We start from the raw sequence: 20,508 nt of genomic DNA on the forward strand, positions 1-20,508 counted from the left end.
AGAGGTTTTAGAGGTTATTGGCTGTGGGGCATTTCAATGATGGGGCAAGTGAAGTTAAGTGAAGTTGTCCCCTTTGGTTCCAAAGTCTGATGAAGTAATAACTATTCCTGAACCTGGTGGTGTGAATCCTGAGGCTTCTGTACCTTCTTCCTGATGGCAGCAGTGAGAAGGGAACATGTCCTGGGCAGTGATGGATGCTGCTTTCCTGTGACAACACTCCATGTAGATGTGTTGGGGAGGGCTTTACCTGTGATGGACTGGGCTGTATCCATTATTTTTGTAGGATTTTCTGTTCAAGGGCATTGGTGTTTCCATACCAAGCTCTAATGAGGCCAGTCAATACACATCTATAGAAGTTGGTTAAATTTTTAGATGTCACACCCAATCTTCACAAACTCCTAAAGAAGTAGAGGCACTACCACACTTTCTTTGTAGTTGCACTTATGTGCCAAACCCAGGAGAGGGTCTCTGAAATGAAAACACTGAGGAATTTAAAGTCGCCGTCCTCACCACCTCTTATCTTCCCATGGCTCATGAACCTTCGGTTTCCTCCTCCTGAATTCAGTAATCAGCTCCTTGGTCTTGCTGACATTGAGTAAGAGATTGTTGTTGCGGCACCACTCAGCCAGATTTTCAATCTCCTTTCCATATGCTGATTTGTCAACACCTTCGATCAGCCTATGACAATGGTGTCGTCGGCAAAATTGAATGTGGCATTGGATCATTCACAGTCCATTCACCAAGATCTCCTAAAGATAATATTTTTCTTTTTTTTAAACACATGCATTGACCTTGCACTGTCACTCCTGTCCTCTAATCTTTACTGTCTTCTATCCTATCAAAGATATGTAACTCCTGTTTGTGTTCCTCTCCCAACATTAAGGGTGTCATGGTAGTGTAGCAGTTGGTGTAGTGTTTTTACTGTGCCATCAACCCTGGCTCAATTCCACCATTGCGAGTAAGGAGTTTGTACATTCTCTGTCTGACCACATGGCTTTCCTCTTGGTGCTCCAATTACCTCTCAGATTCGAACGACACTGGTTAGTTCATGCGGGTGTAATTGGGCAGTTTGAGCTTGCTGGGCCAAAAGAGCCTGGAACTGTATCTCTGAATAATTTATTCTGTGTCGGGCTTTTAAGGTCCAGTGAGACTAGAACTAGAGGTCACGAGTTAAGGGTGAAAGGTGAAAAATTTAGGGGGAGCATGAGAGGGAACTTCTTGATTTGGAGGGTGGTGAGGGATTGGAACGAGCTGCCACTGGAAGTGGTAGATGTGGGTTTGATTTCAACCTTCAAGAAAAATTTGGAAGAGTACATGGATGGGAAGGATTTGGAGGGCTATGTTCTGTGTGCAGCTCAATGGGACTATGCAGATTAATAGTTTGGCACAAACTAGATGAGCTGAACTGCCTGTTTCTATTGTGGTAGTTAATAGTGTTATCCCTATGCCACTCAGTTAGCCACTCCCACACGGGAGAAGTTCATATCCTGTACAAGAAGAGTTCTTGGTAAAGTTCAGTTGAATATCCTGCACGCTGCTGTACTGGTGTGCTCTGCACCCTTACCCTCCCTCAATACTAAGTACGACAGACTATATCTTAACCACTTAACTTCAAATTAGGATGAAAGGTCTTCAACCTGAAGCATTACATCTTCCTTTTCATTGAACTGCATCAGACAAATCCAACTTTACACATGTGATGGAATGACTAGCACAAATTCCATGAAATACAACTAATAAAGAACATAATACAATCTAATAAACCATAATTTGCAATTGTCAACATATGCATATCCCAAATACAGCATGCCGTGTTGAAGAAAATGCACCATATGTTTGCAGTAGAAATCATCAGGAAAATCCAATGAAATGTCCCTGTCCAAATTCAATTAAATACACCATGAAAATGCAATGACAGGCAATATGCAGGTCTAATGAAATGCTCTATAGGACTTCAATGAAACATCCCACCCATAGAAATCCAATAAAAATCATAATGCAATCTTCACTGAATTGTACCTAACAAATCCAGTGAGACAGACAATGCAAAGCTAAATCTATTCAGTTAACACCAAATGAAACTTTTATATAATGCACTGTGCAAAGCTATTGAATGTGCTGTGCAAATTATTGGTGTACACCCACATACAATGCAATTTCTTTGCAATACATTGTGCAAGACCAATCCAATGCACTGTGCAAAGCATTGCCACACACTTGCATTCTATGCAGTTCCTTTGCAATGCATTGCGCAAATCATTTGCAAGCATGCATTGAAATTCCAATGCCCATGGCTGCAAACTTATTCCAACGTACTTTATGAATCTACCATTGCAAACTGTGCAAATAAAACAACTTACACTGTGCTGGAGCTTCATAGCATAACTTGGTAATCACACCATGAGCACCATGGTTTTCAAATAAAAATTCAATGTGAATTATTTTGAATGTGAGACTTGACGTGGGACTCTAACATTTTTCACAAGTGAGGCCAACTGTACGACAGTGATAAAAATCACATTAACTGAGGTGATTGGGATTGAAAATAAAATAAAAACTGTGCCCTACAGTGAATTCTATTAATATTATTTTAGGTATTTTTTTCAGCTTACAGGTGGTAATAGCTGGTGTCATTGGGATATGAAACAATACCAAAGCTATTAATCCTCTCAGGTGTTGAAGAAGGGGATGCCACAGTAGCGTAACGGTTAGCACAACATTATTAAAGCTTGGGCGTCGGAGTTTGGAGTTTAATTCCGGTGTCCTCCATTAAAATGTTTGTATGTTCTTCCCATGAACATTTGGATTCCAATTTTCTCCTACAGCCCAAAGACATACCAGTTAGAGAGTTAATTGGCCATTGTGAATTGTCCTGTGATTGAGACCCTTTATTGGCTGGGACAACCATGGATGGTGCATCCCAGCTGTCCACATGATACACAAGCCAGGGCAGTTTGATATGGAGAGCAATTTGTTGCCCAAGTAGCAGGCTCCCCCTCTCCAAGCAGATGATGAATCCAAAGGAACGGCAGAGACCGATACCGTTTGGCATCAGCGGTGTTGCAGGAGTTGCCAGTCAGTGTTGAACTCTGCTTAGGACTGCCTTAAGGACTCCAGCTCTGGAATTTTCTTCAGGGTATACTCCTGAAGCCTTCCCCATGAGTGGGCATAGCCACAAGGCAGCAAAGATGAGAATTTTCCTTCTCCTAGATGAGTTGCCAACCACGCGCCCCATCTGCCTGAAGCAAATGGTTTTAAGGCACCAGTGCCTAGGATTAGGCTAAAGTTAAACAGGTGAGTTGCTGGGAAGTGCAGCTCATTGGGACCTGTTCCATGATAACTAAAATATATTACAACAATGCTGGATCCTAATCTGAGGCATGGGTGAATTGAAGGAAACACTGATAGTAGGTGCAAGAGGAAGAGTAAGTAACTGAGCTTTAGAAGAGTTGGAGGTAAAGTCAGATGGAAATACTTGGATCAGAGGAGGAAATAGAAAGAAAGTTAGCAGAGAAATAGAGCAATACAGCACAGAACCAGTCCCTTTGACTCGCATCCTCCAAGCCAACCAAGCTGCCTGCATTTGGCCTGTATCTCCCTAAACCTTTCCCATCCGTGTACCTGTCTATGTCTTTTAAATGTTGTTATCGAAGCCAGATTCAGGCTTCTTCCCCTATCGCTTTCCTTTCCAGTCCTGATGAAGGGTCTTGGTCCGAAACGTTGACTGCTTATGTTCTGTTCCATGGATGCTGCCCATCCTGCTGATTTCCTCCAGCATTTTGTGTGTTGCTCTGGATTTCCAGCCCCTGCAGCATCTATTGTAATTGTGCCTCCCCCACCCACTTATTCTGTCAGTTTGTACCATACACACACATTATCCTTTGTGTGGGAAGTTGCCCCACAGGTTCCTTTCAAATCATTTTTCTTCAACTTAAATCTATACCCTCTAGTTTTTGATTCCCTTTCTCTGGAGGGAAAGACTGTATGCATTCACTGTATCAGTGTCCCAATCAGAGATCCCTGAAACAGAGGAATATAGAAGTAAAGTTAACGGTAGACATCTTGATCAGAGGAGAAAGGTCGAGATACAGCTTTTAAAATAACTCTAGTTAACAGGAAATCATGATCTTTTTGAGTAAAGTGTGGCCTGTGAGATCTGGACTACCAGACATTTTCAGGAAATCAGTCATTTTGAGAAGCTGGAGGGATGGAAATTGGAGTAGAAAAGAATTTTGTAAAATGTTGCCTTGCCCTGGCAGTGATGCTCTACGGCCTTAGGCTGAGGAAATCTCTTTATAGTGCTGGAATGTTAATTATTGCCTTTTGTTCTAGATCTTGGCAGTTTCATTTTAATAGCTCTTGGAATGAATAATAAAAGGGAAGGCTTGAATTTATATAGCACCTTCCACAGCCTCAGCTCATCCCAACATATCTTACAGCCAGTGAAGTATTTTTGGAGAGACGTCACTGTTGCCATGGCAATGTACACACAGCAAGTTTCCATCGGACAGCAAAACAATTTACATTTTATTTTTATGACATTGATTGAGAGATGCTGTAGATGGTAGAAAAAAGAAGCTGATTTTTTGTATTTGTACCACTTCATCAGTTAAGTTCATGATCTTTGAAGTTTAAAGTAGCTCCTTCACCTGAGCAGATCTCCTTTTGTACCAACATGAACCATTGCCTTTGGTTTTGTGCTCAAGTCATAAGGCATGGGTCAAATCATCAGGCCATTATTTCCATATAGGTGCAACAACACTTGGAATAGATCTGCTTTAAACTCCTATGTGGTGCAAAGATTCTGAAGGGAAGCATTGTTACCTAAAACTGTGGAAACATAATGTAAAAATCAGAAAACCCAGGAGATACTCAGCTGGTTGGGCAGCATGCGCAAAAAGAGGCGAGTTGATGATTTATCTCAATGACTTCTGTCTCTCTCCACTGATGAGACACTTGTGTACCATTTCTGGTACACAAGTGTAAAGGAGAACAAAATAATTGTTACTCCAGATCCAATGCAGCACAAACACAAAGCAACACAATATTAAAATAAAACATAATAAGTATACATAAATAACACACACTAAATGGTGGAGGAACTCAGCAGGCCAGGCAGCATCTGTACATAGATTGATTGTATGTCTACAAAGTGACACTAGGCACAGAATGTCTGTACCTGAGGTGACTCTGACAGGAATTGAAAAAGTAGTGGCGGTGGTGAGTGTAGAGGGGTGGGTTAGTAGGTTGAGGTGTTGACCAGCCTCACTGCATGGGGAAAGTAACTGATTTTGAGTCTGGTGGTCCTGGCATGGACACTACATAACCTCCTCTCTAATAGGAGTGGGACAAGCAGTCTATGAGAAGGGGAGTGTGATCCTTCATGATACTGCTTGACATGAATGTTTCCAATATATTTGTTTTTTTTTCTTCAGATTTCCAGCATTTGCTGTATTTTGCTTGTGGTAGTAGTATATTTGCTTCACATATGAGTGTGGTGGTGTAATGGTTAATATGACAACGAGTAAGGCAGTATTGATTTAACTCTGATCTCTGCACTGATGGATCTAGAGAGTCATCTCATTCGAGTAATAAATAGATGATTCTCAGGACTCATTGATTGGATACCAGCTTTATTTCACAAATGATCCCCACTGTATAATTCACAAGTTACAGAATTAATAATAATAATAATAATAATAACTTATTTATAAAGCACTCTCCATACAAACGATGTAGATCAATGTGTTTTACTGTGGGATAAAGTTCAATCATGCTAATAAAGGACAAAATGATGTTAGTTAAAAGCAAAGTTGAATAAGTAGGTTATGAGCTAGCAATGTTTAAAAGTGTTAATTGAGTCTGCATCCCTTATGGTTTTAGGTATTGAGTTCCACAGTTCAAAAAAAAGCTGACCTGTCAATTATCTTTTGAGGGAGAATGTCTACGTTTAAGAGACTGGCCGAAGAAGAGCCGAGATCGCGAGTGGAATTAGAAAACAAAAGCAATTCTGTGATGTATTCCTGTCCCAGACCATCGAGAGCTTTAAAAACAAGTAAGAGAGCTTTAAAATCAATTCTGAAAGGTACAGGAAGCCATTGCAGAATAGTTTGGATGGGAGTGACACGCTTCCTCATCCTGGTTTTAGTTAGATGTCTAGCAGTATCGTTGTGAAAGCTGAAATTCTGAATTGCAATTAAAAGATGAAGCACCCTAAGCCAGTATCATTGCTTTGAAAAATGCTAGTGCGTTTATTATTGTCCAATGATACGAGGAAAATAGGATTTTGTTTGTAATTAATTTTTTTTTGTATCTAATTGATCTATTGCAAAGAAGCATTCAGTAACCTTACAGGATTCTGCTGAAATTTGTAAAAACAATCTACACAAAAAGTAACACACACAAAATGCTGGTGGAATGCAGCAGGCCAGGCAGCATCTATAGGAAGAAGTACAGTCAACGTTTCAGGCCGAGACCCTTTGTAGGGAGACCCTGAGTCCTGACGAAGGATCTCGGCCCGAAACGTCGACAGTGCTTCTCCCTATAGATGCTGCCTGGCCTGCTGTGTTCCACCAGCATTTTGTGTGTGTTGCTTGAATTTCCAGCATCTGCAGATTTCCTCGTGTCTACGCAAAAAGCATCTCAGTTCGATGAATTTGCATAAGTTGTGTGTGTGTGTGAGTTAAATATCAATTTATTTACCTAGATATTATCTTTGTCTTTTAGTTACATATTTGTGTGCAGTGTCTGTATGTAGTGTGTATAGTGAGCTGCTATTTCATTCCTTGTTTGAACCTTCAGCGCATATATAGTTCTGTATTTGTATAAGACATGCCTATGTATACGGCTTCTTTATGGATTGTGCTTATAATCATTTTTCAACTACAGTCCAGTTGAATTGCAGCCTAACAGCGAAAGCCCAGCTCATTCTATTTGAACTTTTATCCTTAGGTTATTCCAACGTTTGTTACAAAGGCCGCCCTGTTGAATTTTCCTCGTGCTTCTTCTCCTCCTGCTTTGCTCGTTTCATCATCAGGTTCCCTTTGCAGCACTTTGCGATCTTAATCAGCAACAGTTTCTGAGTTTCAATCAGCCATCCTTCCTGGAAAGGAGCAAAAAGACATTGCTCATTTTCATACAGTTCTGGTGATTTGGCATTTACGTTCAGTCATGCCACTGAGTGTGAGTGGCAAAGGGTCAACATCGTTGGACATTGTTGGCCACCATGGTAAACATTCTGTCTGGATGCATAACAGTTTGCTTTGACCATAGAATTATAAGATATTCTAGCAGAACTAAGCCATTTCATCATGGCTGATCCATTTCCCTCTCAGCCTAAATTTCATGCCTTCTCCTTGTCTCCCTTCATGCCCTGACTAATTAAAAAATTTTCAACATCTGCCTTAAATAAACCCAGTGGCTCAGCCTCCACAGATTCAGCACTCCCTGGCTAAAGAAATTCCTTCTCATCTCCATTCTAAATGGACATCCCCCTATCCTGAGACCATGTCCTCAGGACTTAGACTCCCCCCACCATAGGAAACATCCTCTCCACATCCACTCTATCTGTGTCCCCTGGTCCTAGACTCTCCCACTATAGGAAACATCCTCTCCACATCCACTCTATCCATGTCCTCTGGACCTAGACTCCCCCACTATAGGAAACATCCTCTCCACATTCACTCTATCTGTGTCCTCTGGTCCCAGACTCCCCTCACTATAGGAAACATCCTCTCCACATCCACTCTATCTGTATCCTCTGGTCCTAGACTCCCCCACTATAGGAAACATCCTCTCCACATCCACTCTACCTGTGTCCTCTGGTCCTAGACTCCCCCAATATAGGAAACATCCTCTCCATGCCCACTCTATCTGTGTCCTTTGGACCTAGACTCCCCCACCACAGGAAACATCCTCTCCACATCCACTCTATCTGTGTCCTCTGGTCCTAGACTCCCCCACCACAGGAAACATCCTCTCCACATCCACTCTATCTGTGTCCTCTGGTCCTAGACTCCCCCACTATAGGAAACATCCTCTCCACATCCACTCTATCTGTGTCCCCTGGTCCTAGACTCCCCCACTATAGGAAACATCCTCTCCACATCCACTCTATCTGTGTCCTCTGGTCCCAGACTCCCCTCACTATAGGAAACATCCTCTCCACATCCACTCTATCTGTATCCTCTGGTCCTAGACTCCCCCACTATAGGAAACATCCTCTCCACATCCACTCTATCTGTGTCCTCTGGTCCTAGACTCCCCCCACCATAGGAAACATCCTCTCCACATCCACTCTATCTGTGTCTTCTGGTCCTAGACTCCCCCAATATAGGAAACATCCTCTCCACGCCCACTCTATCTGTGTCCTTTGGTCCTAGACTCCCCCACCACAGGAAACATCCTCTCCACATCCACTCTATCTGTGTCCTCTGGTCCTAGACTCCCCCACCACAGGAAACATCCTCTCTACATCCACTCTATCTGTGTCCTCTGGTCCTAGACTCCCCCAATATAGGAAACATCCTCTCCACATCCACTCTATCTGTGTCCTCTGGTCCTAGACTCCCCCACCACAGGAAACATCCTCTCCACATCCACTCTATCTGTGTCCTCTGGTCCTAGACTCCCCCACTATAGGAAACATCCTCTCCGCATCCACTCTATCTGTGTCCTCTGGTCCCAGACTCCCCTCACTATAGGAAACATCCTCTCCACATCCACTCTATCTGTATCCTCTGGTCCTAGACTCCCCCACTATAGGAAACATCCTCTCCACATCCACTCTATCTGTGTCCTCTGGTCCTAGACTCCCCCCACCATAGGAAACATCCTCTCCACATCCACTCTATCTGTGTCTTCTGGTCCTAGACTCCCCCAATATAGGAAACATCCTCTCCACGCCCACTCTATCTGTGTCCTTTGGTCCTAGACTCCCCCACCACAGGAAACATCCTCCCTACATCCACTCTATCTGTGTCCTCTGGTCCTAGACTCCCCCAATATAGGAAACATCCTCTCCACATCCACTCTATCTGTGTCCTCTGGTCCTAGACTCCCCCACCACAGGAAACATCCTCTCCACATCCACTCTATCTGTGTCCTCTGGTCCTAGACTCCCCCACTATAGGAAACATCCTCTCCGCATCCACTCTATCTGTGTCCTCTGGTCCTAGACTCCCCCACCACAGGAAACATCCTCTCCACATCCACTCTATCTGTGTCCTCTGGTCCTAGACTCCCCCACCACAGGAAATATCCCCTTCACATCCACTCTATCAAGCCCTTTCAACATTCAATAGGTTTCAATGAGGTCACTACTCATTCTTCTGAATCCAAGTGAGATACAGGCTCAGAGACACCAAATACCTCATATGATAAACTTGCCGATTATTACCGATGAAACCTGAGGCCAGGAGATAGAACAAAGACCGGACACAAAATAACTCTTTATTCAGTATAATCACTCAACAACAAAAATCTCAAAATTCAGCAGTACATCCCAAAGCATGATTATTTAAATATTAAATAAGGTGTTGATAGGAACAATGACTAATTAGTGAAAGTCAGCCTGGGATCGGTTGTCAACTGACCAATTGGCATTGGTTGTTTCAACGTGCTGGCAGGAACAGGTGCTTCTGGTATCCCAAAGTAATTCAGGATCTGCAGCAGCTGTTGCATGATGGACTCTGTCATTGTTGACTTCATAGATGATACTTCTGGCCATCTGGAAGAGGCTTCAACCAGGATAAGGCAGGTACACCCATTGATTGGCCAGCAAGTCAATGCCTACTCAGCTCCAAGATCTGGTAGCATAAGGCCATGATTATAGATCAGCTGTACTTGGATTATTTGCTGCCATACAGGACTGAATACACTGCTTGCATGGGGGATGTGATACCTTCATCTATACCCGGCCAACACATAAAGCTTCCTGCTAGGGCTTTCATTTCATTGATGTCTGGATGACCATGGTACATTTGTTTCAGTACTTTTGGTTGAAATATTCATGGAATTACAATTATGTCTCCAAACATTAGGTAGGAGTCCACAGTTGAGAGCAGTGTATGATGTTGGTAAGAGGGTACAACATCTTCCTCAACCTTGACTGCCAACAAGGTATCTGGAGATAAGCCACTTCTGCTTTTATTCTGTTGACCATGACCAGAACGGCTTCAGCAGCATCTGATACAGCCTGGTGGATTTCGCAATCAACTGAAATCATGGCCACGATTGAATCTTTTGTTTCAATCATCTGCTGATGCATAAGTCTGAAGAGGACATCTTCCTGGTTTGAAGTGTACTTGATTTCAAAATCATAGGCTAATGATATTGTTGCAAACTGTTGTAGATGTACACTATACACTCAGATGCCTTTTGCAGTACTAAAAATGGACAACAGTGGCTTGTGGTCAGTAAGGAGAGTGAAGCATCTGCTTTAAAGCATCTTGTGGGATTTCATCACAAGAAAGATGATTCCCTGTGTTTTTCTTCTTAATTTGTCCATAGTTCCTTTCTGCTGTGGTCAGTAATCTGGCTGTATGCATGACAGCCTTTTTGGAACCATCAGGGTAGATATAGGATATGACCACTCTGATGCCCACTGAATGAAACTCAGCCTGGGATTGGTTGCCAGCTGACCAATAGGCATTGGTTGTTTTGCGCCCCCCCCCCCCATAACTTTAGTTCATGTAACAATAATGAACCAAATCAAACCAAGGATAGGTTGAGTGGGGTAGGCTTTTCTTTTTGAGCTGAAGGAGGATCAGAGGTGACTTGATAGAGGTGTACAAGATGATAAGAAACATAGACAGAGTGGACAGTCAGGGACTTCTTCCCAGGGCAGAAATGACTAATACATGAGGGCACTATTTTAAGGTGAGTGGGGGAAAGTATGGAGGGATGTCAGAGGTAGGCTTTTACATAGAATGTGGTTGGTGCGTGGAACAACCTGACAGGAGTGATGGCAGAGGCAGATACATTAGGGACATTTAAGAAACTCTCAGATGGGCAAACAGATGATAGAAAGTGGGAGGCTATGTAGAAGGAAAGGGTTAGATTGATTTAATCTTAGAGTAGGTTATAAGGTCAGCACAACATTGTCATGGTGTCATAGAAAAGTACAGCACAGAAATTAGCCTTTTGGCCCATCTAGTCCATGCCAATCCATTTAAACTGCCTACTCCCATCAACCTGTACTGATAGATAGATAGATAGATAGATAGATAGATAGATAGATAGATAGATAGATACTTTATTCATCCCCATGGGGAAATTCAACTTTTTTTCCAATGTCCCATACACTTGTTGTAGCAAAACTAATTACATACAATACTTAACTCAGTAAAAAAATATGATATGCATCTAAATCACTATCTCAAAAAGCATTAATAATAGCTTTTAAAAAGTTCTTAAGTCCTGGCGGTTGAATTGTAAAGCCTAATGGCATTGGGGAGTATTGACCTCTTCATCCTGTCTGAGGAGCATTGCATCGATAGTAACCTGTCGCTGAAACTGCTTCTCTGTCTCTGGATGGTGCTATGTAGAGGATGTTCAGGGTTTTCCATAATTGACCGTAGCCTACTCAGCGCCCTTCGCTCAGCTACCGATGTTAAACTCTCCAGTACTTTGCCCACGACAGAGCCCGCCTTCCTTACCAGCTTATTAAGACTGGGACCATAGTCCTCCATACCTCTACTATCCATGTACCTATCCAAACTTCTGTTAAACACTGAAATCGAGCTCGCATGCACCACTTGTGCTGGCAGCTCATTTCACACTCTCATTAAACTTTTCATCTTTCACCCTTTACCCATAATCTCTAGTTGTAGTCCCACCCAGACTCAGTGCATTTACCCTGTCTATAACCCTCATAATTTTGTATAACTCTATGAAATCTCCTCTCAATCTTTTACGTTCCAGGGTATAAAGTCCTAACCTATTCAAACTTTCCTTATAACTCAGTTATAATAGTCCATGTTCTGTGGTTCAAACCAAAAACTGACTGACCACTGAGAATTACCCAAACAGCTGAGGATAACTTGGCTGCCAAGTTCAATTCCATTGCTCAGGGCAAAGGCTCTCAGCATCTCGCTTTGATGTGGATGTAGTCCAGCAGTTCAGCAGTACAGTGAGTGGCAAGTCCACTCCATGGTATTATCTGTTTTATTTTTTATTGCTTTTTGTCTTCCAGTACACAGTAGGAGAACAGATTGTATGTGCACAAGTGAGAAAGATTGATGGTGACAGGCATTCTCGGTTACATATTGTTGTATCCATGATGCCTTCTTTCAGCATGAAAGTGACCCAGTTAGCCAAACATAAATATAACTGGATGCAGCCATGAGATGAGATTTGCGTAATGATTAGTATTGGAGGCACACACAGAAAATGCTACTGGAACTCAGCAGGTCAGACAGCATCCATGGAAAGGAATCAATAGTCAACACTTCGGGCTGACCTCCGAGGTGACCTTGTTGTGGTTTTAAGTCTTGCGTGCCTCAGTGACCCAGAGATCTACGTTGGCTGGAGTCGGGGGCTTATGCTTCGGCCCTTGTAGGTCACCCATGCCAAACAGGTCAAAGGGTAGAGCACAGTTAAGAATGGTCCACTGGTCCTCCAGGTTTGGGGGTTTGGCTCAGGGCTAACAACCCTGACTAGTAAAACAGAATTGTTATGGAAACAGCATGAAGAATCCTTCTACATCTGAGTGCGACGGTATTCCCGAGTCTTCACCCGGGACTTGCATGACTAACAATAGTGAAAACCGACAGAAAGCGACTGGCACAATGGAGGAAGCCGTGAACACCGTCAGAGATGAAGGACGTTCATCGTTGCCCTAAACGCCAGTAGCATAATGGGCAGTAGGTAGGTAAGTTTTGGACTGAGACCCAGAAATCAGGATTCAATGGTGGATCTCAGCCCAAAACATCGACTCTTTATTCCTTTCCGTGCATGCTGCCTGACACGTTGAGTTCTTCCAGCATTTTGTGTGTATTACTTCAGATTTCCAGCATCTGTAGATCTCTTGTGTTTCTAATATTGGAGGTAAAGTGTAGTATGGTATTGTTGTGGTTACTGTAATTCTATGACAGCACCAGCCACCCAGTTTCAATTGCTGCTGTCTATATGGAGCTTGTACATTCGTCCCGTGACCACATGGCTTTCCTCTGAGTACACCAGATTTCTCCCACATTCCAAAGATATGTGGGCTAGCAGATTAATTGGTCACATGGGTACAATTGGGAAGCGCAAGCTCGTTGAGCTGGAAGGGCCTGTATCGTGCTGTAACTCTAAGCAAAAAGTATAACTTGAGTTGAAATGCATGCTGTTATTGGTACTGGTGGTAGTTATACCCCCACAGTCCATCTGTTTTGATTGGTTTGTTCTCATCCAATCAAATTCCAGTTCTTACTTAGAGCGAGACCTTCATCTTGCTTACAATACTTTTCCTCTAGTTTTATTTCAATGGCTTCCTTCACTAGGTGGTCCCAAAAGCCATTGGCATGGCACAATATGCAGATCCTTTCCCTTTGCGTAGAAGCTATAGGAGTCAAGGTTGAACATGGTTTGGGAAGAGTATGGAATGAGGCAGGTTGAACATGATTTGATACAGGATGGGAATAATCCATATGGATTGAATATAGGATGGTGCAGGTTGAACATAGTTTGAGTGTAGAATGGAGCAGGTATAATATTAATAATACAATAATAATTACAGGATAAACAAGCAAGAACAACTTATTTAATAGACATAGCCATTTCAAACAAACATAACTTACAGAAATCAGTAAGTGAAAAACAGCAGAAACATGTTGAATTAAAAGAGGAAATTGAAAGACTTTGGATTCTGAACAGGGTATATATTGTCCCAAAAGTAATATCTACAACTGGTATCATCCCACAATCACTACGCAAAATCATTAAACAGTTAGGCTTACACAGTAACATCTACGTAAATCTTCAGAAAGCCACAATACTAAACACTGGAATAGTCTGAAAGTTGCTAGCAATTGACAAACGAGTGTGCTTAGCTATGTCCGTACCTCAGGTTTTACCAGCTTGAGACGAGAAAAAATAAATATTAATAGTAATAATAATACAATAATTATAGACACAAGACATACTGCAGATGTTGGAAACTGGTAACGGTTTGGGGAGCTGAGCAGTTGTGGCAGCATTGACGGATGGGAGAGAACAGCTGAGACCCTTCATGAGGACTGGAAAGGAAGGAGGAGAGAAGTCAGAGTAAAAAGGTAGGGAGAGAATAGGAAGAAATACAAGGTGGCAGGTGATAGGTGAAACCAGGAAGGGGGGAGAGGGGGTGAACTGCCATGATGAAGCCACACTCAGGTTGGAGGAACAACATCTTATATTCCATTTGGGTAGCCTCCAGCCTGATGGCGTGAAGATCAATTTCTCAAAATTCCGGTATTCCCCTTCCCCCCCGCCCCCTTCACCATTCCCCATTCCTGTTTCTGTCTCTCACCTTATCTCCTTACCTGCACATCTCCTCCCTCTGGTGCTCCTTCCCCTTCCATTTCTTCCATGGCCTACTGTCCTCTCCTATCGGATCCTCCCTTCTCCAGCCCTTTATCTCTTTCAGCAATCAATTTCCCAGCTCTTTACTTCATCCCTCCCCCTCCCAGTCTCAAGAATCCCTCCGCCCACCTTCTCATCCTGACTTCTTTTTCCTTCCTTTCCATTTCTGATGAAGGGTCTCGGCCCAAAACATCAACTGTTCATTCCTGTCCGTAGATGCTGCCTGACCTGCTGAGCTCCTCCAGCATTTTATGTGTGTGTTACTCAGATTCAATATTATCTGGTAAGATTAATGAATGGGTTATATTGGTAACGGTTTGGGTATGTTATGTTGGTGCTCGAAGGTGTGGTGAAACTTGTGGGCTGCCCCAGCACATCCTTAGGTATGTTGGTTGTTAACGCAAATGATGCATTTCACTGCATGTTTTAATATATCGGTGACAAATAAATGTGAACCTGAATCTAGACTGGGTTAGATTGAACAATGAAAAGTGGATTGTTTGGCATTTTGAAAATGAATTGGATAGAATAGATCAGAATCAGAATCATGTTTAACATCAGCAGCATAAGTTGCAAAATGATGATGAAGGGTTTCGGCCCGAAACGTCGTCACTACCTCCTCCCATAGATGCTGTCTGGCCTGCTGAGTTCTGCGAGCATTTTGTGTTTTTATAAGTTGCAAAATTTGTTGTTTTGTGGCAGCAGTACATTGCAATACATAGTAATAAAAATCTATAAATTACTATAAGAAATAGATGTTAAAAATTACATTAAATAATTAGTGCAAGAAGAGAGAAATAAAATTTAAAATATAGTGTACATGATTTCATTGTCCATTCAGAAATCTGATGGCGGAAGGGAAGAAGTTATTCCTGAAATGTTGAGTGTGTATCTTTAGGCTCCTGTACCTCCTCCTTGATGGTAGCAATGAGAAGAGAGCATGTCCTGGGTGTTGGGATCCTTAATGACGGATACAGCCTTTTGCGGATGTCCTGGGTGCTGGGAAGGCTAGTGCCCATGATGGAGCTAGCTGAATTCGAAACTTCCTTCAGAATTTTCCATTCCTGTGCAGTGATCCCTCCATACCAGAGAGTGACGCCTCCAGTTAGAATGCTTCCGTGATACATCTGTAGAACAGGCCATGTTGAACATGTCACAACCATGGATTCTGCTGCAGGGTCTACATGCCCGGGCAGGCAGGCTGTGCAATGGGTTTGACAATCACATACATTCTGGCTAATTAGCGTTCCATTAAGGTGGTATTTAACTCCCTTCTTTTCATTCTGGTGATGTCGTGACTTGACCAAAGCATAGCAACATTTACACTCCGTGCTTACCCACATCTCTGTCCAGGAAAGAGGGCTACCATTTCAACTGATGTTGTCAAGGAGTGGTATTCACTTAATATTAGTTATTGCTTCCAGTCGCAGTATTGGTATTTACTTTCAGTTGAGAGTTTTAGTTCACAGCCCTGTTGTCCCAGTGTTCATTGGTTTTCTTGTTCTTCAAATTCTGCAAAGGTCCTTATTAAAGTCAATGAATGGTCAACCCACTTCAACATCTCTCTCTCTCCATGCATGGGCATTTTGAAAGAATATTTTTGAAGTGAGTATAAAATGGAGCAGGTTTAACATGATTTTAACATAGATTGGGCTAGATACATCTTGATTTGAATATACTATTGAATGGGATGGATCGCACATGTTTTGAAGAAGCTACATTAGTCCTGATTTGAAAATGGTACAAGATAAGACTTCAGTGGAGTAGACAATATGACAGATAGAAGATAACTAGGGAAGAGTACAAATGGGGCGGTTAAAACATAATTTTGATATTGAATGGTGAAGCTTGAACATTATTTAAATTAGAAATAAAATAAAGCAGATTAAAAGTGTCTGCAGACGGTATGGAGTGAGCACATTGAACATGGGAGATTTCAGTGTAGAATGGCATACTGATTTGTGTAGACTATCATGTTTAGCAAACTGAATATGGATGGAATAGGTTATAGAATGGAGCATACTTATTACGATTAGGAATTATGTAGCATGGGTTAGTAAGCATATTGAGAAATTAGTTTGGATGAAGTACAGAATGCTGACTAGTTACTTGCAAAAACAAATTGGCTTTGGAAGATTAACAGGATGTTTGTGGGTAGGACTAATGTCTTCAACAAGAGTCTAATGTTGCCATCTTTCCCTAAGCTCTTCATCTTTCAGCCATCTCACTGTCGCCACCTTCACTGTAGATATCAAATTCATTCTGAAACAGCTTCCTTAAATCTCTCAGGTTTCCAAACTCCGAAAATACTTCACTTTTACAGCCCTTTTGCAACTAATCACTAACTAACTATTTTATTTAATCTGCCTCACAAAGCATTCTGTACGATACAGTTTAGATTTTGTTTATTTTAGGCAGATCTAAACATCCATATTCCCACCGCTGCAAGTATACTGTCATGAGCCCTGTGGGCCTAAGCACTTGTATTTGTTAATTGTTGTCTCATCTAGAGTCATTAAGGCCTTGTGCTTTCTGCTTAGTCTTCTCAAATTTATTTTCACTGGCACGAAGTTTTAGCGTACTGTGATTATTTTAACAGACACCTGATTAATGCTAATCTCAGGGTCTTTGTGTTTTCAGAACGATTCATCTCATAGTATTGATAGGTCAAACCACGAATTTTCTGTGAGAATTCCTGTGAATAAACTTTGGTTTCTGTCTCTACATGGGAATCTGCCATTCCTCCAAGTTCAGTTGTCTGTCAGAACGCACCATGGCAATAGTGGCCACTTATTAGGTATGCCTGTACATCTGCTTGTTAATGCAACTATATAATCAGCTAATCATGTGGCAGCATCTCAATGCATAAAAACATGCAGACATGGTCAAGAGGTTCAATTGCTGTTCAGCCGAAACATCAGAAAGGGGAAGAAATGTGATCTAAATGACTTTGACTATGGAATGAATGTTGGTGCCAGACTGGGTGGTGTGAGTATCTCAGGAGCTGAAGTTCTGGGTTTTTCATACACAACAGTTTACAGAGAATGGTGAGAAAAATAAAAGACATCCATTGACCGTCAGTTCTGTGGGTGAAATTGCCTTGTTAATGAGAGAACAAGGAGAATGGCCAGACTGGTTCAAGCTGACAGGGAGGCGACAGTAACTCGAATAAACACACGTTACAACAGTGGCGTGCAGAAGAGTGTCTCTGAATGAACAACATTTCAAACCTTGAAGTGGATGGGCTACTGCAGTGGAAGATCGCACCAGGTTTCACTCCTCTACCTAATCAACTGCCACGGAGTGTATTTAAAAATGTGACAATAAATCTATCCTTTCACCAAAACATCATAAGGTGTCCCTTGAATGACACCTTACTCAACTGTGCTTGTAGTGGGCTCTCTCAGATGACAAGAATGTGCTTTCAGGTTTGAGCTTCAAGCACAAACAAAGGTCCAGATTATAAACACGAGTAATTCTGCAGCTGCTGGAAATTCAGAGGAACTCAGCAGGTCAGGCAGCATCTATGGAAAGGAATAAGCAGATGACGTTTGGACTGGAAAGGAAGGGAAAAGACACCAGAATAAAAAGGTGGTGGGGTGGGAGGATAGCAGGAAGCTGATAGGTGAAGCCAGGTGGTAGGAAATCTAGAAGGCTGGAGAGGAAGCAATCTGATAGGAGAGGCGAGTGGACCATAGGGGAAAGGGAAGGAGGAAGGGACCAAGGGGAGCGGGCAGGGTGTTAGGCAGGTGAGAAGGAGTAAGAGGCAAGCGTGGGGAATAGACGATGAGGGAAGGGGAGGGTTTTTTTTTACTGGAAGGAGAAACCGATATTTATGCCATCAGGTTGGAGGCTACCCAGACGGAATGTAAAGAGTTGCTCCTCCACTCTGAGGATGGCCTCAGTGTGGCACAAGAGGAGGCCATGGACAGACATGTTGGAATGGGAATGGGAATTAAAATGTTTGACCACAGGGAAGTTCTGCTTTTGGCGGATGGAGTGAAGGTCGGATTGCTTTTTTTGTATATATCACAGAATTTAGATTCAATAGCCTTACACTGTGTCTCTGTAATGACCTTCTCATATTTACCAACACACGCAAAGGAAATGCATTGACAGAGACCTTGGCAGTCAGTAATAGGGTTGTGACGTCTCACATTCATTGGATATCAAAGAACAACATATGGTGAATGTTCCGATGTCAGAAAAGCTGAAATGTAACCTATTTTAATCCACCTTGCCACTGAAAAAAAAAACTATTTTGCAGAATGATGTGGTGTTGCAAAATCAGATGAGTTTGCAATTTTGAACTTAGTGGAGCTTAAATATAAATGAATAAGAGATCGCCTTCTGAATCCCAGACAATGTCGGATTTAGCATCTTCCTTAAAGGTGTGATAAAATATTAAGGAGCTAACACTCTTTGTCAAGTTGTCTTCAAGAATGTAATAAAACATTAAAATTCTCACCATGATAAAAATCATGAAAGTTCAAGTTTAATTCAAGTTCAGGTTTAATTGTCATTCAACCATGCACATGAATACAGGCAAATGAAACAGTGTTCCTCTGAGGCCAAGTGGCAAAACACAGTACCAATGGTCACACACAGCACACAGTACATAACACAGATTACACATATAGTTACTACGATAAGAAAACATATAAGCAGAGAAAGGTAATAACTTTGTGCAAGTCACTGAGTATCATGGCCTGTAGATTGATGCTGAATGGGATGTTGCCCTGAAGCCACGTTTCTGCATGAAGAAGTAGGTAGCAGTTCCTCATCACATGCCAGTGCAAACTCACATGCATGCAATCCAGCATGTCTCCCACGAAGCTTCTGCAGCAATGAGCACGTAAATGGTAAGACTATGTTTGGTAAACGGGTAAATGGTTTCATGTTCACATTAATTAATTAATTAATTGACAATTAAACCACTGGGCAGAAACTGAGCTTAAATGCCAAACAGGAATCCCACCTACCACACACTCACTTCCCTTAGCTGCATTTCTATGGACTGATATCCCTGACAGGCAGAGGATTCGGGGAACTTAATCACCTTACAGATGAGATGTCTTACTGATCCAGTTCTAGATCACCGGTGTATTATTACATGTCAAAACTGAAGTAACACCAAATACTCAAGTGTTGCCTTTCATCACTCACACTTTTGCATCCCCTCTCCCCAAATGCAATAACACACAAGTGCGTGTTCCGAATAAGAGAGTGTGAGTGTAGGGGGAAGGTGTGAGAGTAGTGGAATGTGCGAGTGTAGGAAAGGGTGTGAGAGTAGGAAAGGGTGTGAGTGTAGAGGAGGGTGTGAGAGTAGGTAAGGGTGTGAGAGTAGGGGAACATGTGAGTGTAGGAGAGGGTGTGAGTGTAGAGGAGGCTGTTGAGTGTAGGGGAGGGTATGAGTACAGGGAAGGGTGTGAGTGGAGGGAGGATGTGAGCATAGGTGAGGGTGTGCAAGGAGGGGAGGATGTGAGTGTAAGGGAGGGTGTGAGTACAGGGAAAATGAGAGTAGGTGAGTTGTGAGGGTAGGGTTAGGTGTGAGAGTAGGGGAGGGAGTTAGAGTAGGGGATGGTCACTAACCTGACCATCTTTGTGATGCTGGAAGAATACAGGTTCCTTGCAGAAGACCTTTCCAGCCAGAGAAGAAATATGCAAATCCCACCCAGACTGCACTGGGCATCGGAATGGACCTTCCTTGCAAGTGAGGTGCTGCTCACCTCACTGAGAATCTGCCATTTGGAGTTTGTGACATATTGTCTTCCCAATGAGTATTTAACTTTCCAAGTACAAAGAGAGATTATTTTAAAAATTAGCCATTTGTCATAGATATATCAAAAGATCAAAACAATAGTGAAATGCATCATTTTGCATCAATGACCAACGCAATCCGAGGATTGTGCTCAGGACAGCCCACAAGTGCTTCTGCTACCAACATAGCATGTCTGCAACTCGCTA

At 42.4% G+C, this 20,508-nt stretch overlaps 1 protein-coding gene across 1 annotated transcript in view; it reads right to left on the bottom strand.

Annotated features, from left to right (window-relative positions):
* Positions 1 to 6,967: 6,967 nt before the first annotated feature.
* Positions 6,968 to 20,508, bottom strand: part of LOC140722948 (protein phosphatase 1 regulatory subunit 37) — a 296,211-nt gene continuing 282,670 nt past the window's right edge. Inside the window, exon 12 of the mRNA XM_073037577.1 lies at positions 6,968 to 7,102. Coding sequence (XP_072893678.1) covers positions 6,968 to 7,102 — 135 coding nt within the window. The remainder of the gene's footprint in view (positions 7,103 to 20,508) is intronic.

Source organism: Hemitrygon akajei, chromosome 3 (assembly GCF_048418815.1).
Source record: "Hemitrygon akajei chromosome 3, sHemAka1.3, whole genome shotgun sequence".
Taxonomy (NCBI): domain Eukaryota; kingdom Metazoa; phylum Chordata; class Chondrichthyes; order Myliobatiformes; family Dasyatidae; genus Hemitrygon; species Hemitrygon akajei.